Source organism: Myxocyprinus asiaticus, chromosome 20 (genome assembly GCF_019703515.2).
Source record: "Myxocyprinus asiaticus isolate MX2 ecotype Aquarium Trade chromosome 20, UBuf_Myxa_2, whole genome shotgun sequence".
In the NCBI taxonomy this organism is placed as follows: domain Eukaryota; kingdom Metazoa; phylum Chordata; class Actinopteri; order Cypriniformes; family Catostomidae; genus Myxocyprinus; species Myxocyprinus asiaticus.
This window is the reverse complement of record NC_059363.1, coordinates 33,919,633-33,933,356: the sequence shown is the minus strand read 5'-3', so window position 1 is coordinate 33,933,356 and position 13,724 is coordinate 33,919,633. Positions and strand designations below refer to the sequence as shown.

At 37.3% G+C, this 13,724-nt stretch overlaps 1 protein-coding gene across 2 annotated transcripts in view; it reads right to left on the bottom strand.

Moving 5' to 3' along the window:
• LOC127411327 (ubiquinone biosynthesis monooxygenase COQ6, mitochondrial-like) overlaps positions 1 to 13,391 on the bottom strand; it is a 29,717-nt gene extending 16,326 nt beyond the window's left edge. The window contains exons 1-3 of one of the 2 annotated variants that reach the window (XM_051646837.1): positions 12,932 to 13,391; positions 12,426 to 12,560; positions 7,876 to 7,934 (exon numbers count right to left, since the gene is read on the bottom strand). In XM_051646837.1, coding sequence (XP_051502797.1) covers positions 7,876 to 7,934; positions 12,426 to 12,560; positions 12,932 to 13,136 — 399 coding nt within the window. In that variant the 5' untranslated portion in view covers positions 13,137 to 13,391. The remainder of the gene's footprint in view (positions 1 to 7,875; positions 7,935 to 12,425; positions 12,561 to 12,931) is intronic. The other variant, XM_051646836.1, reaches the window with a different exon arrangement.
• Positions 13,392 to 13,724: the final 333 nt, after the last annotated feature.

Sequence of the window (13,724 nt, the reverse complement as noted above, 5' to 3'; positions counted from 1 at the left end):
GGCTAGATATGATGAGTAAACCACTTTACTGATTTGGCACTTGGAATCATTTTGATTCTTGGAATATCTGAAGCCAAGCCAGGCCAGTTTATTTCCTAATATCAAACATCATTAGGACAGGAAATTTTATACAATATTACACATGAATTTCTTCATAACTTATAAAGGTCCAGACTTTTATTCTACATTGTATCCTATTTGCCCTTGTGTTTACCAAAGTTAAGACCATGGATGGCTTCTCAGTGTTTAGCTAGGCAGTCTTTCTTAAAAAATACACCGTTTAATTGTAATAGCCTAAACACATTTAAAAAGTTAACTTTAATACAACTGCCACAGTTGTAATGTAATGAAAAAATGTAAGTTAAGTTTACTGTGCTAAATGTTAGTAAGGGTGTTGATGTGTAGATGTTAAAAGTCTTGTAACTGATGCTGGGACAGGTGTTTTCTTTTACCCTCATAAGTGCTGTTCAGAATGTCAGTGTTGTAGCCGTTTGAAATTGTTGAATTGCCCCATAGCCCTTTAAGATAGAAAATTCTCATGCAGAATTCAAATGGGTGGCATTAGGTTTGTTTTGCGCAATGATATCAAGGGAAGCCCAGTTTAATCACGCATGTGATCCGCTCTGCGCTATCCTGTTAACAGAGCTCACATATCGATGGAAACCTGGATGACGCAGGTGCACATGCTCCAGTATACAGTAGATAGATAGAGAAGAGCGCATCACTTGCGCGAGAGATTCTCGTTGGATCGCACGACATGCAAGTGATACCGATCTTCAATCACCCCATGCACATCCGCGTACCACATGAGGAGCATATTTAGCGCTTATAAAGAGGCAAAAGCAACTTGAATATCATAAAATTTGCTTCGACGGCATGAAATTTTGCTTTGGCAGCCCCCAAAAACATTTCAATGCAGGAAAAACCCTGATTAAACAATTTTGCTTGTTTACATGCAACACTGACACCGCTATTTTTTGGAAAACCTAAAATGACTTGTTACTAAGGTACAGGACAAACAATTATACCCATGAGCAACATAATGCAAAAAGACTTTCTTGTTATATCCCATGCTAAAACCCACATATAGTAGTGGTTTTGCGATTTTTGACACATGGTTATGTGGAAGAATTAAAATGTGACTAACCCACAATTATGAGGATTTTACACATAGGAAAAACACTGCTGTTGATAAGTTTTGGAGTTGTTATGTAGTTCCAGTCGCTGCCAAATTAAAAAGTGTCTTGCCAAAATGACCTATTTTTGTGATACCAGAAAAGATTCAGACCACTTTTGGAAAGAAATCTAGCGGATAACACTTTAAGGAACCTCTATGCTTTAAAAAAAAAAAAAAAAAAAAGAAAGAAAAAATAAATAAATAACTTTTTCTGCTACATGGCATTTCCCAAACCCATCTTAGTCACTTTCCTCTAACCGCTTGAATTTAATTGGAAAGCGAGAGGGAACCTAGTTACAGTGCTGTGAAAATGTATTTGCTATATCCTGATTATTTCTGTTTTTGTGTATATCTCATACTAAATTGTTTCAAAAATTCAAACATAATATAACATAAAACAAAGGCAATCTGAGTAAAAACAAAATACTGTTTTTAAATGATTTTGTTATTTATTGAAGCAAAAAACTTATCCAATACCAACTGGGCCTGTGTGAAAAAGAATTTTCCCTCTTAGTTACTAAATCCCCAAATCTATGAAACTGCATTCATAATGGGGTTCAGCTGGACTAGGCACACCCAGGTCTGATTACTGCCAGCCCTGTTCAATCAAACAAACACATACACTGGCGGCCATATGTTTTTAATAATGTACGTAATGTATATATCTTTCGGAAGGAAATTGGTACTTTAATTCACCACAGTGGCATTCAACTGATCACAAAATATAGTCAGGACATTACTGGGCAGTGGTGGCTCAGCAGTTAAGGCTCTGGGTTACTGATCAGAAGGTCAGGGGTTCAAGCCCCAGTACTGCCAAGATGCCACTGTTGGGCCCTTGAGCAAGGCCCTTGACCCTATCCGCTCCAGGGGCGCCGTATCATGGCTGACCCTGCACTCTGACCCCAGCTTAGCTGGGATATGTGAAAAAAAGAATTTCACTGTATATGTGCAAATGTATAATGTGTGATAAATAAAGAAAATTATTATTATAATTATTACTGATGTAAAAAACAGCACCATCACTATTTGACAGGCCCCATTTCCAGCAGCCATCACTCCAACACCGTATCCTTGAGTAATCATGCTAAATTGCTAATTTGGTACTAGAAAATCACTTGCCATTATATCAAACTGAAAACTATTTGGTTTGTTAAATGAAGCTTAATATTGTCTTTGTGTTTGTTTTTGAGTTGCCACAGTATGCAATAGACTGGCATGTCTTAAGGTCAATATTAGGTCAGAAATGGCAAAAAAGAAACAGCTTTCTCTAGAAACTCGTCAGTCAATCATTGTTTTGAGGAATGAAGGCTATACAATGCTTGAAATTGCCAAAAAACTGCAGATTTCATACAAAGGTGTACACTACAGTCTTCAAAGACAAAAGGACAACTGGCTCTAACAAGGACAGAAAGAGATGTGGAAGGCCAGACGTACAACTAAACAAGAGGATAAGTACATCAGAGTCTCTAGTTTGAGAAATAGATGCCTCACATGTCCTCAGCTGACAGCTTCATTTAATTCTACCCGCTCAACACCAGTTTCATGTACAACAGTAAAGAGAAGACTCAGGGGTGCAGGCCTTATGGGAAGAATTGCAAAGAAAAAGCCACTTTTGAAACAGAAAAACAAAAAGAAAAGGTTAGAGTGGGCAAAGGAACAGACATTGGACAACAGATAATTGGAAAAGGGTGTTTGGATCTTAACCCCATTGAGCTGTTGTGAGATCAGCTAGAGTGTAAGGTGTGTGAGAAGTGCCCGACAAGACAGCCACATCTATGGCAAGTGCTACAGGAAGTGTGGGGTGAAATGTCACCTGAGTATCTGGACTAACTGACAGCTAGAATGCCAAGGATCTGCAAAGCTGTCACTGCTGCACATTGAGGATTTTTGGATGAGAACTCTTTGAATTAGTTTAAGAAGTTCTGAAAAAAGAATTCAAATTGTAATAGTAATTTTTCACGTTATTAATGTCCTGACTATACACTGTGATCAGTTGAATGCCACTTTGGTGAATAAAAGTACCAATTTCTTTCCATAAGAGCAAAATCTGTACATTATTCCAAACTTTTGGCCGCCAGTGTAAATAAAACATTTTCAGCAGCATGAAGTTGGCTAAAAGGTCTCACCCAGTAGCACACTATGCCAAGGTCGAAAGAAATTCGAGAAATGATGAGGAAAATGTGATTGAAATACATCAGTCTGGAAAGGGTTACAAAGCTATTTCAAAGGCCCTGGGACTCCAAAGAACCACAGTGAGAGCCATCATCACCAAATGGAGAAAACTTGGCACAGTAGTGAACCTTCCCAGAAGTATCCGACCTTCCAAACTTCCTCCAAGAGCACAGCGACGACTCATCCAGGAAGTCACAAAAAAACCAAGGACAACATCCAAGGAACTGCAGGCCTCTCTCGTATCAATAAAGGCCACTGTTCATGACTCCACTATCAGAAAGACACTGGCCAAAAATGCCATCAAGCGCAACTGGATTATGCAGCAAGACAATGATTCAAAGCATAAAGAGTAAGTCCACCTCTGAATGGCTCAAAAGAAGCTAAATTAAAGTTTTGGAGTGGCCTAGTCAAAGTCCTGACTTGAACCCGATTGAATGCTGTGGCAGGACCTTAAACGGGCAGTTCATGCACGAATACCCTCCAATGTGGCTGACCTAAAGCAGTTCTGTGAAGAAGAGTGGGCCAAAATTCCACCACAGCATTGTGAAAGACTGATCTCGTAATCAGAAGTGTTTGGTTGCAGTTGTTGCTGCTAAAGGTGGCACAACCAGCTATTAAGTTTAAGGTGACAGTTAGTTTTTCACATGGGTGATATGTGTTGGATAACTTTTTTGCTTCAATAAAAAATATATATATTTGAAAACTGTATTTTGTGTTTACTCAGGCTGCCTTTGTTTTATGTTTTTTCTTTTCTGAAGATCTAAAACAATTTAGTATGACAAATACCCAAAAATAGAAGAAATCAGGAAGGGGGCAAATAATTTTTTACAGCACTGTATGTAGTCCTCAATACTTTTGCAATTTATTACCTTGTTTGTACATAAATACACATGAAAAATAAAATAAAAATGGCTACAGAAAAGGTATAATGGGTGAGGTATATCCCTGTAAATGCATGCTGATGACGTCGTTTAATTTGCACAAAAACCAAAGGATTCCATTTTGGGAGTGAAAAGGCCACATCTTACAGGCGAAACCAGTATTCCCACCACAGCATACAAAACTAAGGGTCCTTTTAACTGCGGATCTCCCCGTTCTCCACAGCTTTTATCTTGTCTCCCTGCATTTCACATGCATCTTCGTAATTAGTAGACACAGGAGTTAGATTTCAATTTGAAAGAGACGCAAAGATTTATGTCATCCCGCTAAATACAACTCTAATACATAAACACTAAGCACTGTGGCCATGAGCAAACCAAGCTTAACTGTCACTTTGCGTTGAAGAGTATGAGGTTCTGCATCTCTAATATACAGTATGTTTTGTATTCTGAGGTTGTGATTCTGTAGCATTAATTTATGAGTGGCTGTCTACAGTGTGATGACAGGCACACAGCGATGAGCAAAACATGACGCAGCTGTTTGCAATGGAGATGCTTTATGAAATGAGCAGGTAAATAAATGAATGTGCTGCATTGTTGGTTGCTCACAAATGTGCTATACTTTAGTGTAGAGGAATTATTTTAAATGATCTAAATTGTATAAAGGGAGATATACAGTATTACTTAATTTCCATCTTCAGTTACATTTTTTTTTTTTTTACAATTACATTTAACAAACTGGTCCAAAGGTAATTTTTAGCAGATGTAAATGTGAATTAACACAATCATGTCCCCTTACCCGTACGTAAATTCCTTAATAAATGTACATATTTTCCTACCATCGGAGCAATTCAAGCTTGAAGTACATGTAACTTTCCCTCTGTTCCAAACGGGATTAATCAGCCACCGAAGGGCACCTTGAAAGGAAAACAATGATGGTCACCAAGTTAAAGGGTCGAACCAAACCGAAGTGCACATAAATAGCTGCTTTGAAGGGCCCTTCGGAACGAACATTTCCATAAGGTTTAACTGATGGTCACTTCATTGCAAAGAGGACCGGAACCTGACCATACGTCATAAATCTGCATGTTTGCCAAGTGTAATGTAAATAAAATCAGCTGCAACTGCAAAAACACCCTGGTTTTAAAAACAAAAACATGTGAAAGTCCTTCACCGCCGTGGTTAATAAAAACCTTTAATTATTATAATTAACTTTAAGAAAATTTTAAACCCCTGGGTTTTTGAACTTACTGAATATTCGCTCTATTATTCTAATAAAATAATGGAAATAAAAGAAGAATACACCATGGCATTTTATTTAATAATTGAACATATACAGTACTGTAGATTGTTTAAAGGTTCTTTTTTTTTTTTTATTAAAATAAAACAAATATTTAAACATGAAGCTTACATTTCTTCATAAATTCTAAAAGTTCAAAAAACAATTTTTGGTTTGCATTCTAAAAGTTGTTAAACGTTCTTTCAGACATCCTTCAATCCTCCGAAGCTCTCCCTAGAGAGGATAAACCCTTCGAAGGGATTAGGGCATAGGGATGAGCCCTTCGGAATGGAAAGCACCCTGTGTTTTTCCGAGCCGCATCAGCAGGGGGCAGTAAGCGTGCCTCAACAAACCTCACGAGCAGCACGGCCATAGAATGAGAGCCGGTCACACAGGACACATTCTTGACAGCTGGGCAAAGCATAGATTGCAGGAATCTTAAGATGCGATTTTCAAAGTTTCAACTACTTTTAACTCGACACAGCACTCTAAAAATGCAGCGTTTATGATGCTGAAAACCAATGAGATGCTCCAAAAGCATCCTTCTGACACGCGTGTACATAAACCATTGATATATAATATAGAACTGGATTGCTCATGACGTCATATCAGCGAAGCCACTGCGTCGCCATATTGCTATGCCCAAACATTCCAATGTCCCTATTGACTTAATAGGAAATCATCTCATTTCAGTGAGAAAACATTAATCATTCAATCACCGATTTTATATCTGAAATCGGCATGCACATTCCTACAACACAAATGCCCTATATGTAATTATTTATTTATTCGGGAATTCTTCCTGTTTCTTGAAAGTCCGAGCGAGTTATGTGTATCTATATCAAACAGTATCCACCACTAACAAACTTCATCGGCGAACAGATCAGCTGAATGTAAACAAGTTCACTGAAACTGAGGTAATATACAAACAGACATTTTCAGACTTATTTATTGTGAAGTGTTTGTTCAGAGTTACTTGTTTTATGTTTTCATCAAAAAGTGCCTTGTTCTCACAGTCACTCTCCCTCTATCACTCACAGAGAGGGAGACAAGCAAAGGTGATAAAATTACATTGATACGCTAGGTTTAAATGGCAAACGAACACGTAATTTATGACGTGTATCCATGTATGACAACCGCGAGCACTTCAATATGAAAACAGGCAAATCCCGGGCATTTTAGTCGAATTAAAAATATCGGTTTGACTTTTTTAAGGACCCTCCAAGGCAAACTGACATGTTGTCACCCCAAAACAAGCAAATATTACAGCTTTTCATACTTACATTACAACTTTTGGATAGTTTTGCCGCTTCTTTTGGTGATCGTTGTGCTGTACTGATAGGCTGAACATTGGAGCAGATGAATGTTTTGACATCGCGATCCACGTATATCCTCTCCCTCGTAACGAATATTATCCATAACGAGCTAATTAAAAATTAAACATGATTGTCACAAGAGGGCGAAATGCAACTGTCCTATCCGGAGGTCAGAGACGGTGAAACGGGGGTGTTTTCGGCTGTCAGTCATTGCTGCTCTATAACAGTTTGGGCATACCAAGATGGCCGCTCGAACACTTCCGGTGGTTTCACCTCCTGCTCCACCTCCTGTTTAACGTGGCATCAGCATCATTTTAAAATTAGCGCAGATGGAACGCATGAATGCGTCCTGTGACAACAGGAAAGATCGATAAACTCAAATGCAAAACTAATTGCTATCAACTGTAGACTTGGTCAAAGATATGCAAATAAAACAAACAATATATAGACTTATAAAGACATTGTATGCATTGTCTAACCAATGCTTTACACTTCTCCTACAATAATGCAATATATTTTGATCTGAATATCTGAATTATTATATTTATTATAGGCCCTAACTAATATAATTATTATGTATTTTTTATATTGAATTATCTTTATTTGTGGGCCTTTCTCAGCAAATACTGATACATGCGATTAATTAGATTCATTAATCAGTATGTCATGTAATTAATTAGATTAAAAATTTCAATCGATTGACAGCCCTACTTTTTTTATCTTAATTTTGATGAGTGTATCTATTATTGTATAATTTAAAACCTAGCAAAGTTTTTTCTCTGAAATGTTTTGCTTGAAAAATGTAATTAAAAAAGGGTGAAAAGTGATATATATATATTTATATATTTTTAAACACTTTTTAATGATTTTGTTATCTAATGCATTGACATTTATAAATGTTTAAGTGTGCCTTAAGTGTCCAAGTAGTTTCTGAGGCCACTGTATATACCATTGTACCATGGTACACCACTTTCTATTTTGGTAAGAGTTGAGAAAATACCAAAAGACAAGATGTTTCACTCAATTCTAGTACAACATGCTAATTTTACTGACCTGCATTTTATTATACGGCCTGCACCTCATATTGACAATATGGTCCCACGCACCAAGACCTGTAAAATAAAAGGATGAAATAAGGCCAGAACACAGAAAGCTAAATGTAATGGGCTCATCCTTAACCTGCCTGTAAACTGTAAATTAAACTTTTCCTACTATACAAATGTACCTATAATTTCCCATTTTATGAAGCCACTTGTTTTTGCAAACTCAGGACATTTCTGAACAAAGCTTGACAACATAAGTAGTACATATGGACATGCCACACAGCAGGACCAAGACAGATGAATATAGTAATGGAAAGAATTACAGAGAATACACATGCCAGCACAACCTCTTACATACTGTGCATGAGAGAGAGAAAGCTACCTACTGACCTACTTCCTGGTGAATCTTCCATATACAAACATTGCTGTAAATAGACTTAATGACAAGGAGTGTTCTATTTCAGAGATCTGATTGGAACAGAAGTACTCATCCTCACCACAGTCCTTTTGATTGGATTGTAACACTTAATTGGCCAAAGTGCTGGTTCTAAAAGATGTTTATTGTCCAAAATGCAAACATGCATTTTATGGAAGGTTGTGGACACATTTTCAAAAGCATTTAAAAAAACAAAAATAAACAAAGTGTAGACAGGCAAAAGAAGAAGCAATGTACTGACCTGCACATAACATCTACTATTGTCCTTCCAAAATATATTGTTTTTTGGGAAGTACAGATAAAGTCAAGCCCATTCTGTACTACTACATTCTGGATTTTGTGCGAACAGCTAGGCTGCATTAAAGCATGGGGGTATGACATTTGATCTGCTGTCAATGGTTAAAAAACAAATAGGTATTGGCCTATTTTATCAACTACAGTCCAACCAAAAGTCAACACAATTCTCTTTCTATCCCCAAAATAAAAATAAAAATAAATTAAGAAATTAAATTATATTTTGTACATAAATTATATTTATATATAAAGTAAAATGTACAGACACATTACTGTAATGTCATTTGGGGGATAAATGTGCTTAAAGAAATATTCCAGGCTCAAAACAAATTAAGCTAAATTAGCAGCATTTAAAAATTATTTTGACTCTTCCATCATTTCTAAAAAAAAAAAAAAGCAATTATAGTAAGGAACTTACAATGTTAGTGAATGGGGCCAGTCCATAAACATTAAAATACACATTGTTTCAAAAGTATAGCCACAAGATGCAAACAATATATGAGATAACATGATTTTAGTATGATAAAATAGCTTATTAACCTTATCTGTCTAAAGATAAGCATCCAATATCGGGTTTAAAGGGTTTCATCATGACAACATACACTACCGGTCAAAAGTTTTAAAACTCTTACTTGTTCTTTATTATAATTTTTATATAATAAATAATAATTGTAAAGTCATCAAAACTATGGAATAACATAAATGGAACTTTGGGAATTATGTTGTGACTAAACAAAATCCAAAATAAATCAAAACTGTGTTATATTTTAGCATCTTCAAAGTAGTCACCCTTTGCCTAGAATTTGCAGACATGTACTCTTGACATTTTCTCAACCAACTTCTTGAGGTATCACCCTGGGATGCTTTTTAAACAGTATTGAAGGAGTTCCCATCTATGTTGGGCACTTATTGGCTGCTTTTCTTTATTATTTGGTCCAAGTCATCAATTTAAAAAAATTTTTTTTATTTTTAATTAAATTTTAGTTTTATAATGCAACAAATTAATAAGTTGGCACAAATATATTTTTGTCTACAAAACTAATTTCAAACATTTAAGCATATGCCTTAAGATCAAAAGATTTTTAAGATCATGAGAAACATTTCAGTCAAGTGTTTCAAAACTTTTGACTGGTAGTGTAGTTGCAAAATTGGATATAACTTTACACAGATAAGGTTATCAAGCAATTTTAATACACTCAAATCATGTTAACTCATATAAGGGCTACATCTTGTGGCTATAATTTGAAACAGTGTGTATTTTAGTGTTTAAGGACTGGCCCCATTCATTTCCATTGTAAATGCCTCACTGTAACCAATTTTTTTTTTTAATGAATGAGGTCAAGTTTTGACGAGTCAAAATATTTTTTTGAGGAAATCAACATTATGCCACAAATGAAGTTAATTGAGCTTAACTTGTATTGAACCCGAACCATTCCTTTTAACTGCCATGAAACTTCTATCACTATGTAAATACAGTGTACTGTATATACAGCTCACTGAGCAATTTATTAGGAACACCTGTACACCAAGGCCATGTTCACACAGCAGCAGTTTTGAGTGCTTAATACAGTTACGTTCACACACAGGACGGTTACTTACAGGTGTGACAACCGCATTCTATAACCGAACTGACACCCGCAAATTTTCAGGTCTCACAATCGCATTCTCACCAAACCTGTGCTGTGTGAACGGAACCGTACTGGAGAACTAGTTGCTAGTTACGTCATGTACAGTGAGAGACACGCTGCACGGTAAACGCATATGTCTCATTTGGGGTTTCCTTGACTCACGGAAACAGAGAATTGGGCTGCGTGTCATCCGAAGATTCAGCCTCTGTGTTCCACCGGCTGCTCACGGCCGTGAGCCACTTGACACAAAAGCTGCGCTCTTCACGTGGTTAAAAAGCATTCAAAGCCAGTCGGTTAATTATGATCTAATGGATGAGCCTGCACCTTGATTGGACTCATTTATTTAATAACGCGGCGGCAATTGTGATAAGACATGCCGGTGTTATGGACGTCGCCATCTTTTAGTCACAGTCACTATGGTTAAAACTGTCAGAATACAGGCTTGACTTTGGTTGTTCGTTCAATCCCAAACACTGACTGTGTGAACGTAGCCACTGAGATCAAATTTTTTCCCCATTCTGATCGTTAATGTGAACATTAACTGAAGCTCCAGATCCGAACATTCAGAACATTTTGGAAAGCCTGCCACAAGCTTCTCACAATAAGTTGCTTGAATTTTGGCCCATTCCTCCAGACAGAACTGGTGTAACTGAGTCAGGTTTATAGGCCTCCTTGCTCTCACACGCCTTTTCTGTTCTGCCCACAAATTTTCTATCGGATTGAGGTCAGGGCTTTGTGATGGCCACTCCAATACCTTGACTTTGTTGTCCTTAAGCCATTTTGCCACAACTTTGGAGGTATGTCTGGGGTCACTGTCCATTTGGAAGACCCATTTGCGACCAAGCTTTAACTTCATGGCTTATGTCTTGAGATGTTGCTTCAGTATATCCACATCATTTTCCTTCGTGATGCCATCTACTTTGTGAAGTGCACCAGTCCCTCCTGCAGCAAAGCACCCCTGCATCATGATGCTGCCACCCCCATGCTTCACGGTTGGGATGGTGTTTTTCGGCTTGCAAGCCTCACCCTTTTCCTCCAAACATAACGATGGTCATTATGGCCAAAAAGTTTAATTTTTGTTTCATCAGACCAGAGGAAATTTCTTCAAAAGTAAGATCTTTGTCCCCATGTGCACTTGCAAACTGTAGTCTGGCTTTTTTATGGTGGTTTTGGAGCAGTGGCTTCTTCCTTGCTGAGCAGCCTTTCAGGTTATGTCGATATAGGACACGTTTTACTGTGGATATAGATACTTGTCTACCTGTTTCCTCCAGCATCTTCCTTTGGTCCAATTTGCACTTTTCGCACCAAACTACGTTCATCTCTAGGAGACAGAATGCGTCTCGTTCCTGAGCTGTATGATAGCTGTGTGGTCCCATGGTGTTTATACTTGCGTACTATTGTTTGTACAGATGAATGTGGTACCTTCAGGCATTTAGAAATTACTCCCAAGGATGAACCAGACTTGTGGAGGTCCACAATTATTTTCTGAGGTCTTGGCTGATTTCTTTAGATTTTCCCATGATGTCAAACAAAAAGGCACTGAGTTTGAAGGTAGGCCTTAAAATACATCCATAGGTACACCTCCAATTGACTCCAATTAGCCTATCAGAAGCTAATTGCCTAAAGGCTTGACATCATTTTCTGGAATTTTCCAAGCTGCTTAAAGGCACAGTTAACTTAGAGAATGTAAACTTCTGACCCACTGGAATTGTGATATAGTCAATTAAAAGTGAAACAATCTGTCTATAAACAACTGTTGGAAAATTACTTGTGTCATGCACAAATTAGATGTCCTAAACGACTTGCCAAAACTATAGTTTGCTAATATGAAATCTGTGGATTAGAGCTGCACAATTAAGCGTTAAAAAATCATGATCTCATTTCTAACGATAACGATTCTGCAACATTAACGTTCCAGTGACATGCATTTGTAAGGTGGTCAAGACGCATTTTTAAATGTTGATAAACTTTATATACCATCTGAATACTTTATGAATGCACTGTATATATTCTCATTCATTCTTATAATTCTTAAAATTTAGCAAAATATAATTACTTTCGTTTGATTTTGGGATAAACAATGACTGGGATGTGTTCTTGAAAGGTTTTGTGATATTCACTCCTAAATGCAACAACGTTTACTAAAGCAAAGAACCATATACTGTATGAAAGCTTTAATAAACCTTTAAAATAATTTTGTACCACTAAGAAGTGTTGCTGAGCCTGGGCTGATGGAGCTGACCCTTGTACTGTAGGTCTCTGGTACCCTGTCCATCTCTTTTTTGTGACCAGCTTCCAGCAAAAGAATCTTCTTCCCTGTCAAATTTGGATCAAGTCCTAAAAGAGATGAAAAAAATAAATAAAATAAATAAATAAATAAATAAAAAAGAATTAAAATTCTTTGGAGGACTTATATTTGCAAGATATTGTTGCATTTGAATAATAATTCGGATTTGTATGCTATCAATCTGTGCATTAAATGCACATTTCTTAACAGCATGAGAGAGTTGCATTACACAAAAACCTCAATTGCACCCTTCACCTCCATTTGAATACTTTTATCAACAAAATGACAACCTCTCCTTTACGTGGGAAAAAAACGGGTACAGAAAATTGAGGGGAACGACTTTATTACGACTAGGAATGTTGACAACACTGCAGCGTGGGAGAGCGGAGCTGAGGGGCAAAAGCATGTCAGGGACACTCACCCAGCGAACATGCCATCGCGGTGCCCACCATTCCCCCGCCGGATATTATAATGTCATAGAGCTCACTGTCAGATGTAATGGATTCCTGATCGCGCGAGGACGCGAATCCACTGCACACCGCTCGCGCTCCATTAAAAGCCCGTACCGCAACGCACTGCCGTCCTATCCCTATTACAGCTAGTTTAACTTTAGTGAAACTGAACATTTTAACGACCAGGCTCGAAACGGCCTCTAACAACTAAAGAGCCTAAGAAAATAAACTCAACAGTTCCCGTTAGATTTGCCCTATTGACAGTAACGCCATGATGTTGACAGAATACGTAACAGTTGTGTTCGCGTATGGACCTTCCGGTATTAAATGTCGTTCAAATATAGAACGTGAACAAAAAACAAAACAAAAAACAAACAAAAAATAAATAAATTCTCGCATGCCAGATATGATGTGCAACTAAAATGTCACATTTGTATGTATTTTAAAGTACTTGCAAGTCACAATTCTTGAAAAGTACTTGAGATAACTGTTGCAACAGTGTTGCCTTTCGCGCCATCCATCGTCTCGGAGGCTAAACGATTTACATTGCGTTAAATTCATTTCCATGAAAGTACAGGGACTGTTTATCAGTGTTTTGTTGCTTAAACGTTTGCTATATTATTTTGCTATTTTGTTCCTGGAGATGAACCGATACTGTTGAAACTCAAGGTTCGGTGTGTGCTAAGAGCCGCTGATGGGTGAAGACGGCGCAAAGATCATGATATTTTCCTATTCCGAGGAAATATGGCAAGCCGAATTAAC